This window comes from Procambarus clarkii, chromosome 11, assembly GCF_040958095.1.
Source record: "Procambarus clarkii isolate CNS0578487 chromosome 11, FALCON_Pclarkii_2.0, whole genome shotgun sequence".
In the NCBI taxonomy this organism is placed as follows: domain Eukaryota; kingdom Metazoa; phylum Arthropoda; class Malacostraca; order Decapoda; family Cambaridae; genus Procambarus; species Procambarus clarkii.
Window position 1 is genome coordinate 34,549,597 of NC_091160.1, and position 18,071 is coordinate 34,567,667.

Consider the following 18,071-nt stretch of genomic DNA (forward strand, 5'->3'; position numbering starts at 1 on the left):
CGGTTCAGGAACTGAACCCTCTAGTTCGTTTAGCTAAGCAAATAACAATTTTTGACGCTAGTTACAAAACTATTAATGTTATATATACATGTACACATACTCATGCATACATGTACATATACATACGTATACATATATACATACACATACATATTTAATCACCCACACAAATACACACATCAATAATCTTTTGTGTCACAAGTGATTCAATAAGAGGCTCACAACAGTCACTATACAAGGCACTTTACATCTATAGTGAGTCACACAGTTACTAGTCTTGCTCCACACCCACCCAACTGGGCGACAGCTTTACAGTCATGTGCTCCACACCCACCCAACTGGGCGGCAGCTTTACAGTCATGTGCTCCACACCCACCCAACTGGGCGGCAGCTTTACAGTCATGTGCTCCACACCCACCCAACTGGGCGGCAGCTTTACAGTCATGTGCTCCACACCCACCCAACTGGGCGGCAGCTTTACAGTCATGTGCTCCACACCCACCCAACTGGGCGGCAGCTTTACAGTCATGTGCTCCACACCCACCCAACTGGGCGGCAGCTTTACAGTCATGTGCTCCACACCCACCCAACTGGGCGGCAGCTTTACAGTCATGTGCTCCACACCCACCCAACTGGGCGGCAGCTTTACAGTCATGTGCATGCATTACCTACAGTAAGCAAATTTTGGATACTTCGCTTAAATTTCGGGCAGCACATCATTATGAATGAAGTATTTACACATTTCTTGGACACTATTGATGGTGTTATCTCTAAATTCCGCGATTTTTTCACATTCCATTATATAATGACGCAAAGTATGCGAATAGTTCTACTGACAGAGTTTACATTTAGTCAAATCTACATCAGCAGATGTTACAAACTCCCATAGATACTTGTAGCCGAGCCTAAGCCTAGCAGTGGTAACTTCTAGAAGTCTGCTAACCTTATTGGATGACCCATAGACGTGCGGTACTTCCTACATAATAGAATGATGTTAGATGGAGTAACTGGTGTGAATTTCACTTTGCCTCAAGTCTCAGAAAGTTAGTTGATGCTTCCCATATTGGTCTCCGAATGCATGATAGAACTGATGAGTTGGCCTACTTGCTTGTAAAGAGGGAATTGATTACCAACTTGGACTGCCTTTGAGCAGCCTGAGGGCAGTAATGTGAACATCATTTCATTTTTTTTTGTATATAGAAAATCAACTACTGCGCAGCTATATGTACAGTTCTACTCCTTACACCTCAATATGTTTTTGAGAGTTTGTCCAACATGATGTCCTTTAAAGTATATTGATGATAAAAATCACTGAAACATGTAGCGTATAACCTATGCTTAAAATGTTGATTTGCAAGTGGATAGAAATACTGTTTTTAGCTTAAAAATCAGGAAGAATACATAATATAGAACACATTACATAATACCGTTTTATGTAAACATTACTTACATCCCTAAATTACTCATGTGCTTAAATATCGATGCGACATTTAGGAATCTTGGTAATAGAAATGTTTGAATGATAATTCACCTGATAACTATAATAAGGGTGTGTTCAAAATCCCTTCGCCATATTACTGGCATGTATTTCCACTTGTTTAGGTTAAACACGCCTAAGAAATCCATGCTCAATTGTCCTGTGCCGTGTCCTGGGGACTCTAGTACTGTGATACTCCATTATAGGGTCTAAAAGGGTAGCCTAAGCTACACAGTTTAATTTCTGCAACTGCAATTACATCCAGGTTCCCCTCGTTTGTCCTTTCCTTCAGTTTGCTTACTTTATTTGCAATCCCATCTAAGCGGTGTTCATGCACGATTTTAAAACATACTTCTTTCTTTGCATTATTACTTTCCGGGTTCCCTTATCCCGTCTCCCTGGCGTGGAGAATGTGTTGATGTGGGTGGCATATGGTGACCCCCCACAACAGTGACGAGTCTGTACACGTATCGAAGTTCGAAGCAGTTGTCAGTAAGGTGGCACTTGGATGGGGCGCCCACTACTTTGCAGTAATATTGACGCTGGAGTGTTGTCCCAGCGGTTTTCCATAATATGGGAAAGACGGAGGTTCTACGAGTCAACAACAGTGTGTGAATGAGACAGAACCTATCAGTTTCAGACAATGAGGGGACAGAAGGAAGATCCTAGTAATTTAGATCAATTTAGAGCAGTATGAGCGCGCGGGGCCCCGTGCTCTGTGGCGGGTGGCCGTCAGGGTCGTTGTCTTCCCCGGAAAGTAACCGCTCAGCGAGACGAAGGTTCATTGTTGTCATTTACTTTAATTTCTTTATTTTCTCGAAAGTTTACCAAAATAGGTATCAAAATGTCGGCACGTCGCGCCACCCACGCTGGCAGTTGGTACACTGACTCTGGTAGGTGGGAGGGGTTAATGTGGGGGGAATATGGTGGTGGGAGTGTGGTGGAGGCAGTACTGAGGTGACACGACCTCTCCCCCTCCTCACCCCACCTCTGAAACCAGGTCATCTTGGCCAGATATTATTTATATCTTGGTGATGCTGCTGCTCCGGGCGGCTCATCTCACGTTTTATTTCGTCATTTAATTCTATTTTGATGTGTCACATGTGCGGGGGTTTTCCCCTCATGCCATCTGGACCTACATTCCTCTATTTCACGCCTCTCTCAAAACAACTTTCTCTTTGTCGTGAAAAACTTTTTAAAGTCATTATCACGGTTTTTTTATAATTTAATACATGACCTTATAGTAGTCATTTATAGACACAATTAATTTTTCCACCGTTATATAGAAAACCCATAGGAGTGGTGAAATGTGCCTTACTCGAGTTGCTGCGACGAGTTATCGGGTCGTAGGCAACGAGAAAGCATCTTGGTCTGGGGCCCGACTTGGGCTGTCGGGAACAAGACCCTAGAACCTAGTAAATGCTTCCGTGTAAAAAATATTATCAATACATTAAAATGGGTACAATTTAGTTTTAGGGTTTTCAAGGATTTAATTAGCATGTTTTATTAATATATATATATATATATGATAGGGAAAATATACCTTTTATTGTTTCCAGTAGAGCTTTAGTAAATTTATTTCTCAGATGTGATCAAGGCATGATTTCTTTTGAGATGTCTTGGGTAATGTGTGTGTGTGTGTGTGTTGCTTTACAAGTATATAATCATGTAATCATTTGCTTTACAAGTATTAAATCATTTAAATTAATGAAATATATAATAATTAGTGTGTGCTTTATTATGTTATGGTTTATTTAGGTAAAAATAAATTCATAATTAAAATAGAAGTCTCCCTTTTGTAACTTTCAGTACTGAAACCTAGTTAAAAAATAAATAATTAATAACGTATATTCATTTACTTTTTCATAATATTTTGATATTTTATAGCAAGTATTAATTAATTTTATTTAATCATTCCATTTGTTGCTTTGTATAATTATTACACTTTTTTATGGTTTTAACATGTAACCTGTTTCTACAGTACAGTACTTATAAAACTTGGTTGACTGGCTTAACTTATCTATTTGATTCGTTGCTGTAGTTTTGAGGCTTTAGTTATATCAGTTGATTTCCTGTTATATTATTTTATATATTGCTATACAGTACTATATTGTTTGATACACAGTATTGCTGTATTATTGTATCAATTGCTATATTACTTTATCTATTGCTATGGTACTTGATGCATTGCTATGTTATTTGATCTCTTGTTATACCCACAGCCACAGATCTAGCTCGCCAGCTGGAAGGATGGCTAGGACAGGCAGACCTCTCACACGGACCAGCACGTGCCATAATTGCTCCGTAAGTTTGTCGTAAATGTGAATTGTAAGGTTTAAAATAGTGTAATAAATTTATTGCACAATGAAATCACATTAACATGATGTATCAATGAGAGTACTGTACCATAGGGGAAAACCAAGTGAGCGGGTGCGAATCCTTCACATTGCTCCTACAGATTTTCTCCTAAACTTATTAATAGCTCTATGCAGACGAGGAGTCACAATAACGTGGCTAAAATATGTAGACCAAACCACACACTAGAAAGTGAAGTGACGACGACATTTCGGTCCGTCCTGGACCATTCTCAAGTCGATTGTCGACCATTCTCACAATTGTCTTTGAGACTGGTCCAGGACGAACCCAAACGTCGTTGTCGCCTCACTTTCTAGTTTGCGTGGTTTGGGCAACATAATAGCTCTATTCTCGGTGAGCACGAGAATGCATTATACTTCTCGGTGAACACAAGAAAGCATTATACTTCTCGGCAAACACGAGAAAGCATTATACTTCTCGGCGAACACGAGAAAGCATTATACTTCTCGGCGAACACGAGAATGCATTATACTTCTCGGCGAAAACGAGAATGCATTATACTTCTCGGCAAACACGAGAATGCATTATACTTCTCGGCAAACACGAGAATGCATTATACTTCTCGGCGAATACGAGAATGCATTATACTTCTCGGCGAACAAGAGAATGCATTATATTTCTTGGTGAACACGAGAGAATGCATTATACTTCTCGGCGAACACGAGAATGCATTATACTTCTCGGCGAACACGAGAATGCATTATACTTCTCGGCGAACACGAGAATGCATTATACTTCTCGGCGAACACGAGAATGCATTATACTTCTCGGCGAGCACGAGAATGCATTATACTTCTCGGCGAGCACGAGAATGCATTATACTTCTCGGCGAACACGAGAATGCATTATACTTCTCGGCGAACACGAGAATGCATTATACTTCTCGGCAAACACGAGAATGCATTATACTTCTCGGCGAACATGAGAATGCATTATACTTCTCAGGACTGTTACTTCCAGAACTGCTGCTTGAGTTAAAATGCTTGACTGTACTGTACAGTACATGGTAATGACACATTAGTTATCCTGTTTATTCAAAAATGTTATGTGAGAGTGTAGACTGTAGAAAATGTATATACAGTGATAAATATGTGTGCTGTACAGTACTGTGAAATCTTGATAATAATTTTCACACTAATTCAGACCAGAGTACAGTACAGTACGCTACAGTAGTACAGTGTATTAATTATTTGGACAATCAACGTTTTTTCTGTTTTTACTGGCAATTTTTGTCTTTTGAAAATCATTGAACACATAGTTACACAAGAGTACAAATAATATATAAACTGTGAATTTTAATACTGTATAAACATGCATTAATAACAATATAGTCAATATGCAGGCGATGAGTCACAATAACGTGGCTAAAGTATGTTGACCAGACCACACACTAGAAGGTGACGGGACGACGACGTTTCGGTCCGTCCTGGACCATTCTCAAGTCTATGGAGCCGGTGGCTGAGCGGACAGAACACTGGACACGTGATCCTGTGGTCCCGGGTTCGATCCCAGGCGCCGGCGAGAAATAATGGGCAGAGTTTCTTTCACCCTATGCCCCTGTTACCTAGCAGTAAATAGGTACCTGGGTGTTAGTCAGCTGTCACGGGCTGCTTCCTGAGGGTGGAGGCCTGGTCGAGGACCGGGCCGCGGGGACACTAAAGCCCCGAAATCATCTCAAGATAACCTCAAGAAGTCGATTGTGAATGGTCCCTTCACCTTCTAGTGTGTGGTCTGGTCAACAATATAGTCAAAACTGCATTATTTCAAAAAGATAATTACAGTATGCATACTGTCAGTATGGTTTATTGAAACTGTCTAGATTAACAAAGCACCCCCCCCCCCCCTGATGTAGATCATTAAGATTTCTTGGTGGTAAATACTTTCCTTCCAGATGGTCAGGGGTTTCTGGAGTGGTCCCGTCCAGAATCTCGAGGTGCCACTGTGCTGTAATTACACATGTGGAGACCTCTGTATTCATTAGTAGAATTGCTAATAAAATATATTTGTTATGGAATTTAGTCATTGTACAGGTACTGTAAAATTTATTTACAATATTGCTAAATATTTAATGGATAGATACCTTCCTGGGGGCAACTATTTTTCTTGTGACGGAGAGGATTGTGTGTTTCTCTTATGGCTTAGCATGGGCTATACTTTGTTGGGCCCTCCATGCTTGAAATGTACAGTATTCAATCTATTAAAGGACCTCTTATTTACCATTCCACCGGTTCTAACAACCGAATTTTAGATTGTTAACTGATGCTTTATTTACAGAGTCATTGGCCATTAAATCTGGAATACGGTATTGAGTTTAGAGAGTCCGGTATGTCTTAAACTGGAGGCCACTATTAGGTTTGTTTTGACAATCTTGCCTTCGCTGGGGCAGCGGTTACATTTTTTTCCCTTCACAGCTGTCACTTTTTCTGTTATGCAGCATATAATCAGCGCTAGTCACAGTCTCAACCAGTCAGAGGTAGATACAGTCAAGTCACAGTCAGTCAGTCAGTCAGGCATTCGGAATCACAAGTCAGTCAGTCATAACTAGTCAAGGGTAGTTAGGCATTCACAGTTGTGATGGCAACCAGTCACTTTGTAAACAACATGAGTCTGACGTCATTTACAGAACACAAACTTTATGTACTCTCACGAACCTAATGTACCTTCTTGTAAATAAATAAAGATATCAGGCATGGCAGTTTGCCTCTAAGGCCACTAGCTGGTAGGAAGGTAGCCAAGAATGTGAACCCTACCGTATTAATTCCAAACCGACTGTCTAGACGTGGCTGGAGAGGTAGGATGTAGTGGGGATGGGGGGAACTGAGGTGATGGATCAGGCATGATCACAGCCAGTCTGTGATAGTCTGCCTGCCACCCAGCCAGTCAAACCCAACCTGCCCGCCCAAACCCACCTAAGCCCAGCTCCCCACCCGAACCCACCCAAGCCCGGCTACCCGCCCGAACCCACCCAAGCCCGGCTACTTGCCCGAACCCACCCAAGCCTGCCTACCCGCCCAAACCCACCCAAGCCTGCCTACCCGCCCGAACCCACCCAAGCCTGCCTACCCACCCGCCTACCCGCCTGAACCCACCCAAGCCTGCCTACCCGCCCGAACCCACCCAAGTGCACCTACCCGCCCGAACCCACCCCAGCCCACTTGCCCAAGCCCACCAATCCTGCCCGCCAGTTTGCCATCAATCCATCCAACCACACTGCCCACTCACCCAGCCAGCCTGCCTGCCCATGTACCTACCCCCTCCACCTGCCTTCCAGTCAGCCACCAATCCATCCACCTACCTACCCACCCATCCACCTGCCCACCCAGCTTGCCTGCCTCCTTGTCAGTCAAGTCAGCCACCAATCCATCCATCCATTCATTCATCCATCCACCCCGTTCTGCCCACCCACCTGCTAACCCTGCCTGCCCATCAGCCACACTTATCCACCCCACCAGCCATCATCCCTGCCCATCCACCCACCAGTCAGTCAAAATTCCATCCTCCCCACCTGCTGGCCAGCCTGCCAGTCGGCAACCAATCCATCTACCCCACCCACCCTACCTGCCCACTAGACAGCCAGTCCACCTTCCCACCCCCACTCCTGCCTGTCTGCCAGCCAGCCAGCCAGTCAGCCAGCCAGCCAGTCAGCCAGCCAGCCAGCCAGCCAGTCAGTCACCAATTCATCCATCCATCCAGCCAGGTCACTTGCCTGCCCACCCACCTTCCAGCCAGTTAACCAGCCAGCCAGCCAGCCAGCCAGCCAGCCAGCCAGCCCACCCGCCCGTTTAGTATACATACAATAATAAAGAGTGTATGGTAATAAATAAATGTAAAGTATAACTGTTTAAATATCTTTTTATGTGATGTTTAACCCTTAAATGACTAAGCTAATGGAAAATCCTACATTGTGGTGCACAGGAGGTTATCTCAGATAGTGATGGAGTTGGATAAGGGATAAATCTTTTGTTCTTGAGAAATCTTTTTCAAGAATTAGACAATTCAGAGGAGCCTCTAGGCCTCCCTATTTCCAACACGTTCCATTTATTTTATGGCATTTTTCCTTTGTCAAACTTCATTCCCCCCCCCCCCCCCCAAGACCTTTTGATTGCTTTTGCCCTTTTGATAGCCGTACTGATATTTCCTACTTAATGGGTTTCAGACATGCGGGCTATCAGTACAGTGGCGCTGTGGGTGCCTATGCCTATCGACAAGTTTCTCCAGTTGTAGTGTGAGTATTTTTGTATATTAGTCTGATGTATGGCGTCATTTGAAAAAGGAATTAGCATGTATTGAACTGCATCTCTATACTGCACTGCATACAGTATAGGTACATAAAAATGAAAAAAAAGGTTATTAGGAATTTACACTAGTTTGTTAATCAAATTGAATTGACTCACAACGAAGTCATTTTAATATTGAGAACATAATTGGTTAAAGAAGTCAACAGGTAAACACAGATAAATTGAATATACATCCCTACTTTGATAGCTAGATATATGGGGTACAAAGTAAGCAAGAGCTATAAGAAGGTGTGAAATTACATGTTAATGAGTGATTATATTAAAGAATCATAGATATATACATATATATATTGCTGCAAGAATAATCACAAAAAACACGTGATTTGGTTATGCATAAGTATCCACTAGGAAAATTAAACCAATTCCAAACGTTTTCGTGTTTCAACACATTATCGCGTTGAAACATGAAAACGTTTGGAATTTTTGTTTCATTTTCCCAGTAAATACTTATGCATTTATAATGGTATAAGAATCAGGGGAGGGAGGGAATTATCAGAGGAAAGCACCTAGTCATTATGGCTATATAGCACTCGGAAGGGGGCAGGATAAGAATTTGGGATGGAACGGGGAAAGGAATGGTGCCCAACCACCTGGACGGTCGGGGATTGAACGCCAACCTGTATGAAGCGAGACCGTCACTCTACCGTCCAGCCCAAGTGGTTGGGCGAGGTGTAAGCCCAAGTTGGTATAAGAATAAATGAATGATAGTTTAGAAAATAATTTAACTTTTATGGGGAAAGTTTGGTTAACCATTGTCGGAGACAAGAAGCCTGTTAGTGGAACCAGTGACAGACAATTTATCTGTTTTCATTTGTCTGAAAAATGTTGCCCTTTCCAGTCAAAACTGCTGAATTTTGTAGGCCATGTAAATTTTCTCATTTCACTGTGGCTGGTTGAGCCTTTGGTCATGTACCTATTCTTACCTTCTCTTGAGGTGCCCTCCCCTGGTTTCTTTCTCTGTCCTCCTCATACAGAAGCTCATCTGTTTCCCAAAAGCACCTTCAGATGCACTGTTGAACTGTGTGTGGAAATTTCTAGAGAGAATCTGCTATATATTTTATGTGGAATTAGGTTACAGGGTTCCTTATTTATTACATTCATTTTAATCTTAAACTACACTTTAGCGAACAAATGTTGTTTTATCTGGGGGCCAGATTCACGAAGCAGTTACGCAAGCACTTACGAACCTGTACATCATTTTTCAATTTTTGCCGGCTTTGTTTACAATTATTAAACAGTTAATGAGCTCTGAAGCACCAGGAGGCTATTTATAACAATAACAACAGTTGATTGGGTAGTTTTCATGCTTGTAAACTGTTTAATAAATATAACCAAAGCCGTCAAAGATTGAGGAAAGATGTACACGTTCGTAAGTACTTGCGTAACTGCTTCGTGAATCTGGCCCCTGGTGACTAACAACAGCACTAGTGACTATCCTATATACAGTAATACCATAGTGATATAAATATTTCAGCCCATCCTCCGATAAGGATAGTACTTATACTGTGGCAATTATTTCAATTTATTAGTATACATTATTGGTACATGAATGAACAAAAAGGACTGTTGGACCCAAAAAGGTAAATGTTTTGAATGAACCGAAATGGCATATTAAAAAATGGAAAAGTTACTAAAGAATCTAACCTAACTTGTCCAAGGCATAAATAAATAATCATAAGCCTAATATACACTGTCTAGGCCTAGGATTTTTTTTTTTTTGTTTACTCGTGCTCTGTACAAAATTATTACTGTGGTACAGTGTGTAAACATTGCTGGTTGGAACCGTCCATTTTTGCATGACCAAATAGTTGCTCTTAGTACTGTGTTATTATTTAAGGAGGATGGGTTGAAATATTTAAAATGTGCTCATTAAATATTGGGAATAAAGACTGAAGCGTTGACGTTATATTTTGGTGACTATATAACAACGTGGAAGATAAAACATAATTATATACAGCCATAAAATATGGATGAAGAAGTTGTACCAAATATGGATTTGGTACAATTACCAAAGTAAAGAAATTAGCTGAAAAGGATTAGGTATTGAATGGTTGATTAAAGAAATCCTTGTGCTGTTGCAGTTGGAGTAAGTGAAAGTCAGTGTCTTTGTGAGAGGTAAGCAAATACAGTATGGATAAATGAATGTATAAATTAACCTTATAATATGAAACTGATTGTTCACTGGTCTAGACAGGAAATAATAGGAGACTAGGTATGGAAATTGGCCTTCTATTGCAAAATAGTACATAACTAACATTAACAATCATAAGCAAATTACACATTATTTATGCAATATCTTCATTTTACCAGGAAACGTGTCTTCATCTTGGGTCCATCACACCATGTTAGATTATCTGGGTGTGCATTATCGTCACTAACGAAGTATCGAACACCTCTTTATGACTTGATAGTTGACCAACAAGGTTAGTGGCAAATGGCATTTTTCTTTTGTTTTGAGATATACTGTACCTTGCTCTGACCTTTAAATGACTCGGCTCATTGAAAGCCCTACATTGTGGTGCCTTTGAAAAATTCTTCACACAACACTTGACATAAAATCAAATTTGGCAATTCAAGTACTCGCAGGTAATTGCAGATAGCATTGGGAGCCATTTAAGGGTTAAAAACTTACAAACACATTTGTGCACTAAATACTACAGCATAATGTAGAGCCAGCACTGTCACTCCAGCATTACATCCACAGGCAGACCCTCTGCTTCATACAACCCTGGTCTAAAGTAATTCATACAAATTCTTACTTTAAAAACATGTAAAATATTCACTTTTCTGATTCCATCTACAGTAGTCCCATTTTCTATAACTTTTCATGTTTTGTTCACAGTCAGTCCCTGCTACCTTATACACACACTCACCATGTCACAGTCAGTCCCTGCTACCTTATACACACACTCACCGTGTCACAGTCACTCCCTGCTACCTTATACACACACTCACCGTGTCACAGTCACTCCCTGCTACCTTATACACACACTCACCGTGTCACAGTCACTCCCTGCTACCTTATACACACACTCACCATGTCAGTCAGTCCCTGCTACCTTATACACACACTCACCGTGTCACAGTCACTCCCTGCTACCTTATACACACACTCACCATGTCACAGTCAGTCCCTGCTACCTTATACACACACTCACCGTGTCACAGTCACTCCCTGCTACCTTATACACACACTCACCGTGTCACAGTCAGTCCCTGCTACCTTATACACACACTCACCATGTCACAGTCACTCCCTGCTACCTTATACACACACTCACCGTGTCACAGTCAGTCCCTGCTACCTTATACACACACTCACTGTGTCACAGTCACTCCCTGCTACCTTATACACACACTCACCGTGTCACAGTCAGTCCCTGCTACCTTATACACACACTCACCGTGTCACAGTCACTCCCTGCTACCTTATACACACACTCACCGTGTCACAGTCAGTCCCTGCTACCTTATACACACACTCACCATGTCACAGTCAGTCCCTGCTACCTTATACACACACTCACCATGTCACAGTCACTCCCTGCTACCTTATACACACACTCACCGTGTCACAGTCAGTCCCTGCTACCTTATACACACACTCACCGTGTCACAGTCAGTCCCTGCTACCTTATACACACACTCACCATGTCACAGTCAGTCCCTGCTACCTTATACACACACTCACCGTGTCACAGTCAGTCCCTGCTACCTTATACACACACTCACCATGTCACAGTCAGTCCCTGCTACCTTATACACACACTCACCATGTCACAGTCAGTCCCTGCTACCTTATACACACACTCACCATGTCACAGTCAGTCCCTGCTACCTTATACACACACTCACCATGTCACAGTCAGTCCCTGCTACCTTATACACACACTCACCATGTCACAGTCAGTCCCTGCTACCTTATACACACACTCACCATGTCACAGTCAGTCCCTGCTACCTTATACACACACTCACCATGTCACAGTCAGTCCCTGCTACCTTATACACACACTCACCATGTCACAGTCAGTCCCCGCTACCTTATACACACACTCACCATGTCTGTTCACCCTCATCACCTTTGAATTCCTCACCTTCTACCTGCAAATTCATTTGAACCTTCTTAACTATTATTATTATTATCCATTTGTTCAATTTGGGCAATATATTATCCAAACTTTTTCAGTTAACTCTTTGTAGACTTACGAATCAAACTACAGACTTTGGTACTCCACATCTTTCTTTACATTTTCATTCCTCACTCTATCTATCCTTCAAATGCAACTGCATCCTAACTCTTACAGCTCAGCTTATCCTAACTGCACAGGTCTTTAACTGTTGAGTGTTTGTGCTCACGTCACACCAGCATCTCAAATTGGTTCAGAAGGGTGGGGGCACTGCCACACACCTTCGTGTAGCCCTCTTGTTGTTTATTTTTCTCTCTCTAGTCTAGCCATGGTCTTTATGACACCAGTCACTTAATGTTGTGACTTTACTCTTAACCTCTCCTGCGCGCACCTCTCCTGTGTGCACCTCTCCTGCACGCACCTCTCCTGCGTGCACCTCTCCTTCGTGCACCTCTCCTGCGCGCACCCCTTCTCTCAGCTACAGGACCCAGCAATTTAAACTTGATTAACTATTTCTGGGACTTCTCTCCTTTGACCACAGTTTCACAAACTAGCTTTCCTTCTCTCTTTACCATTATTACTTTCCTTCTCCCTCTCTCCACCATTATTACTTTCCTTCTCTCTCTCTCTCTCTCTCCATCATTATTACTTTACTTATCTCTCCACCATTATTGGTCTCGCTTCATGCAGGTCGGCGTTCGATTCCCGACCATCCGAGTGTTGGGCACCATTCCTTCCCACCTGTCCCATCCCAAATCCTTATCCCGACCCCTTCCCAGTGCTATGTAGTCGAAATGGCTTGGCACTTTCCCCCCCTGATAGTTCCTCTCTCCACCATTATTACTTTACTTTTATCTACATTCACTTGTAGGTGTCCTATATGGTACTGTACTATATAGTCTCCCCGAGGCTTGGTGCCTTCTTCTGATAATGACTGACTTGTAGCTGTCCAAATATTTATCTAATTCAAATCTATCCCAATCATTATTTGCTAGAAGATCTTCAACATCTGCAGACATTATATTACATTAACTCCTCCATGTTCCAGTATGAATCACTTTCTGAAACAGCTTGCAACAATATCATGGGGGGAAGATGGAATGTCATGATCATAGTGGCTGTTGCTGTAACTAGAAATAAGCAATAACACATACATCTTGTAATAAAGTAGAGTGTATGTTAGAGTATATAAATATTACATTTCTGAGCATCATTATTCCGCCACGCCTGTAGGTGTAATGATTACATGTGTATGATAATAGGATCACAGCCTAGTCAGCTAGGAAAGCACACAGCACTGATGCCACATGGACTATGCCACCTCTTTACGACTACTGTACTTGAAGGTGCTTTGGGGTCATCGGAAAAGAGTATCACTCAGGACAGGGCAACATATACAGTATTGAGAAAGGGTTTGGACACAAGCCCAGAGGAAAATGACTGCCTTTGGTGTCACATGTAACAGCTGCTTAGATAAAAGTGAGCGCTTTGTCCTGGGTTTGTATCCTGGCCGGGAAGGATTGACTGGGCGTTAGTCCGTAACTGTAGCCTCTGTTTACCCAACAGTAAAATGGGTACCTGGTTGTTAAACGATTTGGCGGGCTGTATTCCAGGGAACATAGGATTAAGGACCTGCCCAAAATGCTATGCGTGCTAATGGCCAAACAAAAATATAAGAACGCTTGTACATATAAATAAATAAATTTAAAAAAAGGGCTGGATTTTCTCTTTTATGAAACGGTTCAGAGTTTTGCTTCACTCTAAGGACCTGGCACTAAAATCTGTTCCTTCTTTACTGTCCTGGCTACAGATAGGAGAGTGAGTGAGATGTATTGATTTCTTTAGTTGGAAGGCATTATTTTGTTTAGTCTGGGGTTTTATTTGTTATAATAAATCTTTACATGATATTTTTAGCAAAAATGGAGACCTGTGCTTGGAGGCATTAGTGCATCATTGTTAATGACTGAGAGCTGGTAAGCATGACATACAATACACTCAAACTGGTGGAGCACTTCATGGATACTTGTGAGCTCCTACATCTTGTGCATTAGATAATCTCATCTTGAATCCAAAGACATTGCCATCTTACTCAAAAGCCAGGGTTTACAGTTGTTTGCTAACTAGTTCAGCTGAATTACCCATAGATCAATACCAGGTGTGGAGAACCTGTAGCCTTAAGGCCATATGTGGCCTTTTGTTGTACTGTACTCGGTGTGGCCTTCAAAAGCAATATAAATTAATGAATCTTGATATGTAAGTTTTTTTTACATATTTGAGTGCATACAGCACATAATGCAATGTGTGGTCTTGTGTTGCTATGGGTGGGGATGCATGAGAAGTGTAGTGGGTGTGTGGACATGGTCTGCTTCACAGCATTGCTGCCACTTGAGGGTGGGGCAGGAATAGAAAGCTGTAGTTTCATTGCCAGTTAAGCTAGTCTAAGCTTCCTGTGGCAGTCATGTATGTGCCACTAAGGGCATTCATTTGTGTCTGGGCTTGTGAACTAACCTTTTCTGTATACTTGCTATTCTGACCCGAGTGACACTTCTTACCAATGACTCCCATGCATATTTAAATTATACTAGAAGGGCACTAGTCTCCCTGTGGCATTTGTGCTGTGCACTTTAACGATCACTGGGCTGTGATCACATTAGGGCACAGTTGATCTCTTTATTTATGGGGGAAGGCAGAATAACATGCTCCGAATATGTTCTGGCGGTGGTATGAGGAATTTTTGTAGCACTTTTTATTAATAACATATATAGGGATTATTGATGTATTACTTTGCAGTTTACAATGAGCTGTATCAGACAGGCCACTTCGAGACTATGAGTGTGTCTGCTGACGAAGATGAGCACAGCATTGAAATGCACCTCCCCTATGTTGCAAAAGTTATGGAAGAGTGAGTTTATCTGTTTCTTATTCTTATACACTATTACCTTTTAATGAACATATATGGTAGCAGCAATTTATAAGGAAATGTGGCTTGTTTTATATATGGTATGTATGAACAAATGTGTATATGTTTGGAGTGTTTATGTATGGACATGTACAATATGTATATACAGTGTGTGTGTGGGTGGTATATTATAAACATAATATACAGTGTGTATTCACCTAGTTATATTCACCTAGTTGTGCTTGCGAAGGTTGAGCTCTGCTCTTTCGGCCTGCCTGTCAACTGTAAATGAATCGACTGTTACTAAACTACTGTACTAACTACTGTATTTTTTTTTTCTCTCACACACACACACACACACACACACATCCCAGGAAGCACCCCGTAACAGCTGTCTAACTCCCAGGTACCTATTTACTGCTAGGTAAACAGGTGCATCAGAGTGAAAGAAACTCTGCCCGTTTGTTTCTGCTTCTGCCGGGGACCAAACCCGGGCCCTTAGGACTACGATCCCAGAGCACTGTCCACTCAGCCACGAGGTCCCCAACCTCGTGTGTGTGTGTATGTGTGTAATTACTTAAGTGTAATTACCTAAGTATAGTTACAGGATGAGAGCTACGCTCATTGTGTCCCGTCTTCCCAGCACTCTTTGTCCTCCTCCTTTGTCCTGTCCTTAACGCTTTGAAATCACTGATGGTTTTGGCCTCCACCATCTTCTCACCTAACCTGTTCCAACAGTCTACCACTCTGTTTACAAAAGTGAATTTTCTTATACTTCTCCGGCAGAAATGTGTGTGTGTGTGTGTGTATTCACCTAGTTTTATTCACCTAGTTGTGCTTGCGGGGGTTGAGCTCGGCTCTTTCGGCCCGCCTCTCAAGTGTCAATCAACTGTTACCAACTACTATTTTTTTTTTCTCCCCCACACCACACACACACACCCCTGGAAGCAGCCCGTGACAGCTGACTAACTCCCAGGTACCTATTTACTGCTTGGTAACAGGGGCATTAGGGTGAAAGAAACTCTGCCCATTGTTTCTCACCAGCGCCCAGAATCGAACCTGGGACCACAGGATCACGCGTCCAGCGTGCTGTCCGCTCAGCCACCGGCCGTGTGTGTGTGACTGAGAAATATATGTAGTAGATATGATAGACAAAAATAAGTAGGTGTCAGTACATTAGCCATTACAATGGTTAGAAAGGTGGGGTCCACGATATATGCTAAGTCCTGCAGGCACAAATAGTAAATACACATACATACATATACATGCTTATATACAGTACATACAATCATAAACATATACATGCATACAGTATATACTGTATATACATATATCAAATTTATATGTAATGGCCTCTCTTGCTTCTATACAGTATTTGATATTTGACACTTGGCTTCGATATATATAATGTGTTTTCTACTGTACAAATTTAATTGCATAAAAATTGACATTGCAATTCTTCTCAAATTTGTATGCTTATTTGCACAATACAACACTAACAACTTAAAAATTGACTTTTTCAAAACTGCCTGTTTACTTATCTCTGCCTTAAACCTTTCCTTTTGCACAAGATTTTTAGTCAGTTTCTTGGGAATGCAACTGCATTAGTCTCCGTGGTGCAGTGGTAAGATACTCGCCTGGCGTTCCGCGAGCGCTTTGTCATGGGTTCGTATCCTGGCCGGGGAGGATTTACTGGGCGCAAATCCTTAACCGTAGCCTCTGTTTAACTCAACAGTAAAATGTGTACTTGGTTGTAAAAAGGATTCTTCGCGGCGGGGATCGTATTCCAGGGACTTGCCCAAAACGCTACGCGTACTAGTGGCTGTACAAGAATGTAACAACTCTTGTATATATCTCAAAAAAAAAAAAAAAAAAAAAAATTGACTGTTGTCACTGTCTAATATATACACATCAGCCCGGTATAGCTCCAGGGAGACTCCGGGTCTCACTTAGAAAATGGCGATTCATTACATTCAACGCTGTTTTTTTTTTTGTATCGATTTACAGTACCTTAATAATCTTTTTTTAAAGACTAAAGTAGTGGCAATGAGTCAAATTTTTTTTTTTTTTTTTTTTAATTCATGAAACCAAAAAGAACAGAAACACACATGGAATCACTCTCCCATTTAATTAATTAATTTAAAGTGTAATTTATTATTTCAGCAGTTAAAGGTTTTAGTAAAATTCTATATTTAGGTTTAATTTTGATGCAGCGTTGTTTACCCATTTAGACATGTCACGGAGCTGCACTTTGGGAAATAGGGTTTAGCTCTAGGCCGTGTGGTAGACCAGGAATGAGGATTAAGTGATAATAGTCAAATTCACCCCATGTGTGTGTGGGAGATAAGAGTATTAATAATATCTCTCTTAATTTTGCTCGAATTGCATTTTAATTATTTTCATAGATAAGTACAATACAAATACTTGAAATAGAAGTGTGGGCTGTTGAAGAGCCATTAAGCAGAGTTAAAACAAAATTCCTTGGTTAGTTTTTATTTTGAGTCTGACATAATTTTGTTCACTTATAATAGCAGGGATTGGCATCAACACACAGGGCGGTGAAGGTTTGATCAGGCAGATATGTTATTGGTGCTCAATATGTTTAGTTATAATTACCAATGATTAGCATCAATGTGCAAGCCAGTGTCAGCTAGATCATGCGGGTACTGCATGTACTGTAATTGGTCATAATATATTTACCGCCTGGGTTTCGACTACAGAGGTTTTGGCCACAGGTATGGAATGGCCTGTGATGTGGTCACTTAAGGGTTCCCTTGTTGTATTTTTGTTAAAAATCAATGCAAAGATTTGTGTTGCATACTTCCTACTTTGATACTGTTTTCTATAATTAATGCAGGAAATCCATAACTTGTGGAAACATATTTGGGTAT

General features: G+C 41.5%; 1 protein-coding gene across 3 annotated transcripts in view; it reads left to right on the forward strand.

Moving 5' to 3' along the window:
* Positions 1 to 2,035: 2,035 nt before the first annotated feature.
* The window catches only part of LOC123758268 (protein MEMO1), a 39,041-nt gene continuing 23,005 nt past the window's right edge, over positions 2,036 to 18,071 (forward strand). For 2 of the 3 annotated variants that reach the window (XR_011228073.1, XM_045742443.2), the window contains exons 1-5: positions 2,212 to 2,370; positions 3,700 to 3,781; positions 8,010 to 8,078; positions 10,462 to 10,574; positions 15,072 to 15,183. Coding sequence is in view for 2 of the 3 variants with exons in the window: in XM_045742443.2 (XP_045598399.1) it covers positions 2,322 to 2,370; positions 3,700 to 3,781; positions 8,010 to 8,078; positions 10,462 to 10,574; positions 15,072 to 15,183 (425 nt within the window). In the remaining variant the exon portion in view is untranslated. Of the gene's footprint in view, positions 2,085 to 2,211; positions 2,371 to 3,699; positions 3,782 to 8,009; positions 8,079 to 10,461; positions 10,575 to 15,071; positions 15,184 to 18,071 lie in introns of those variants that run through there. The other variant, XM_069322558.1, reaches the window with a different exon arrangement.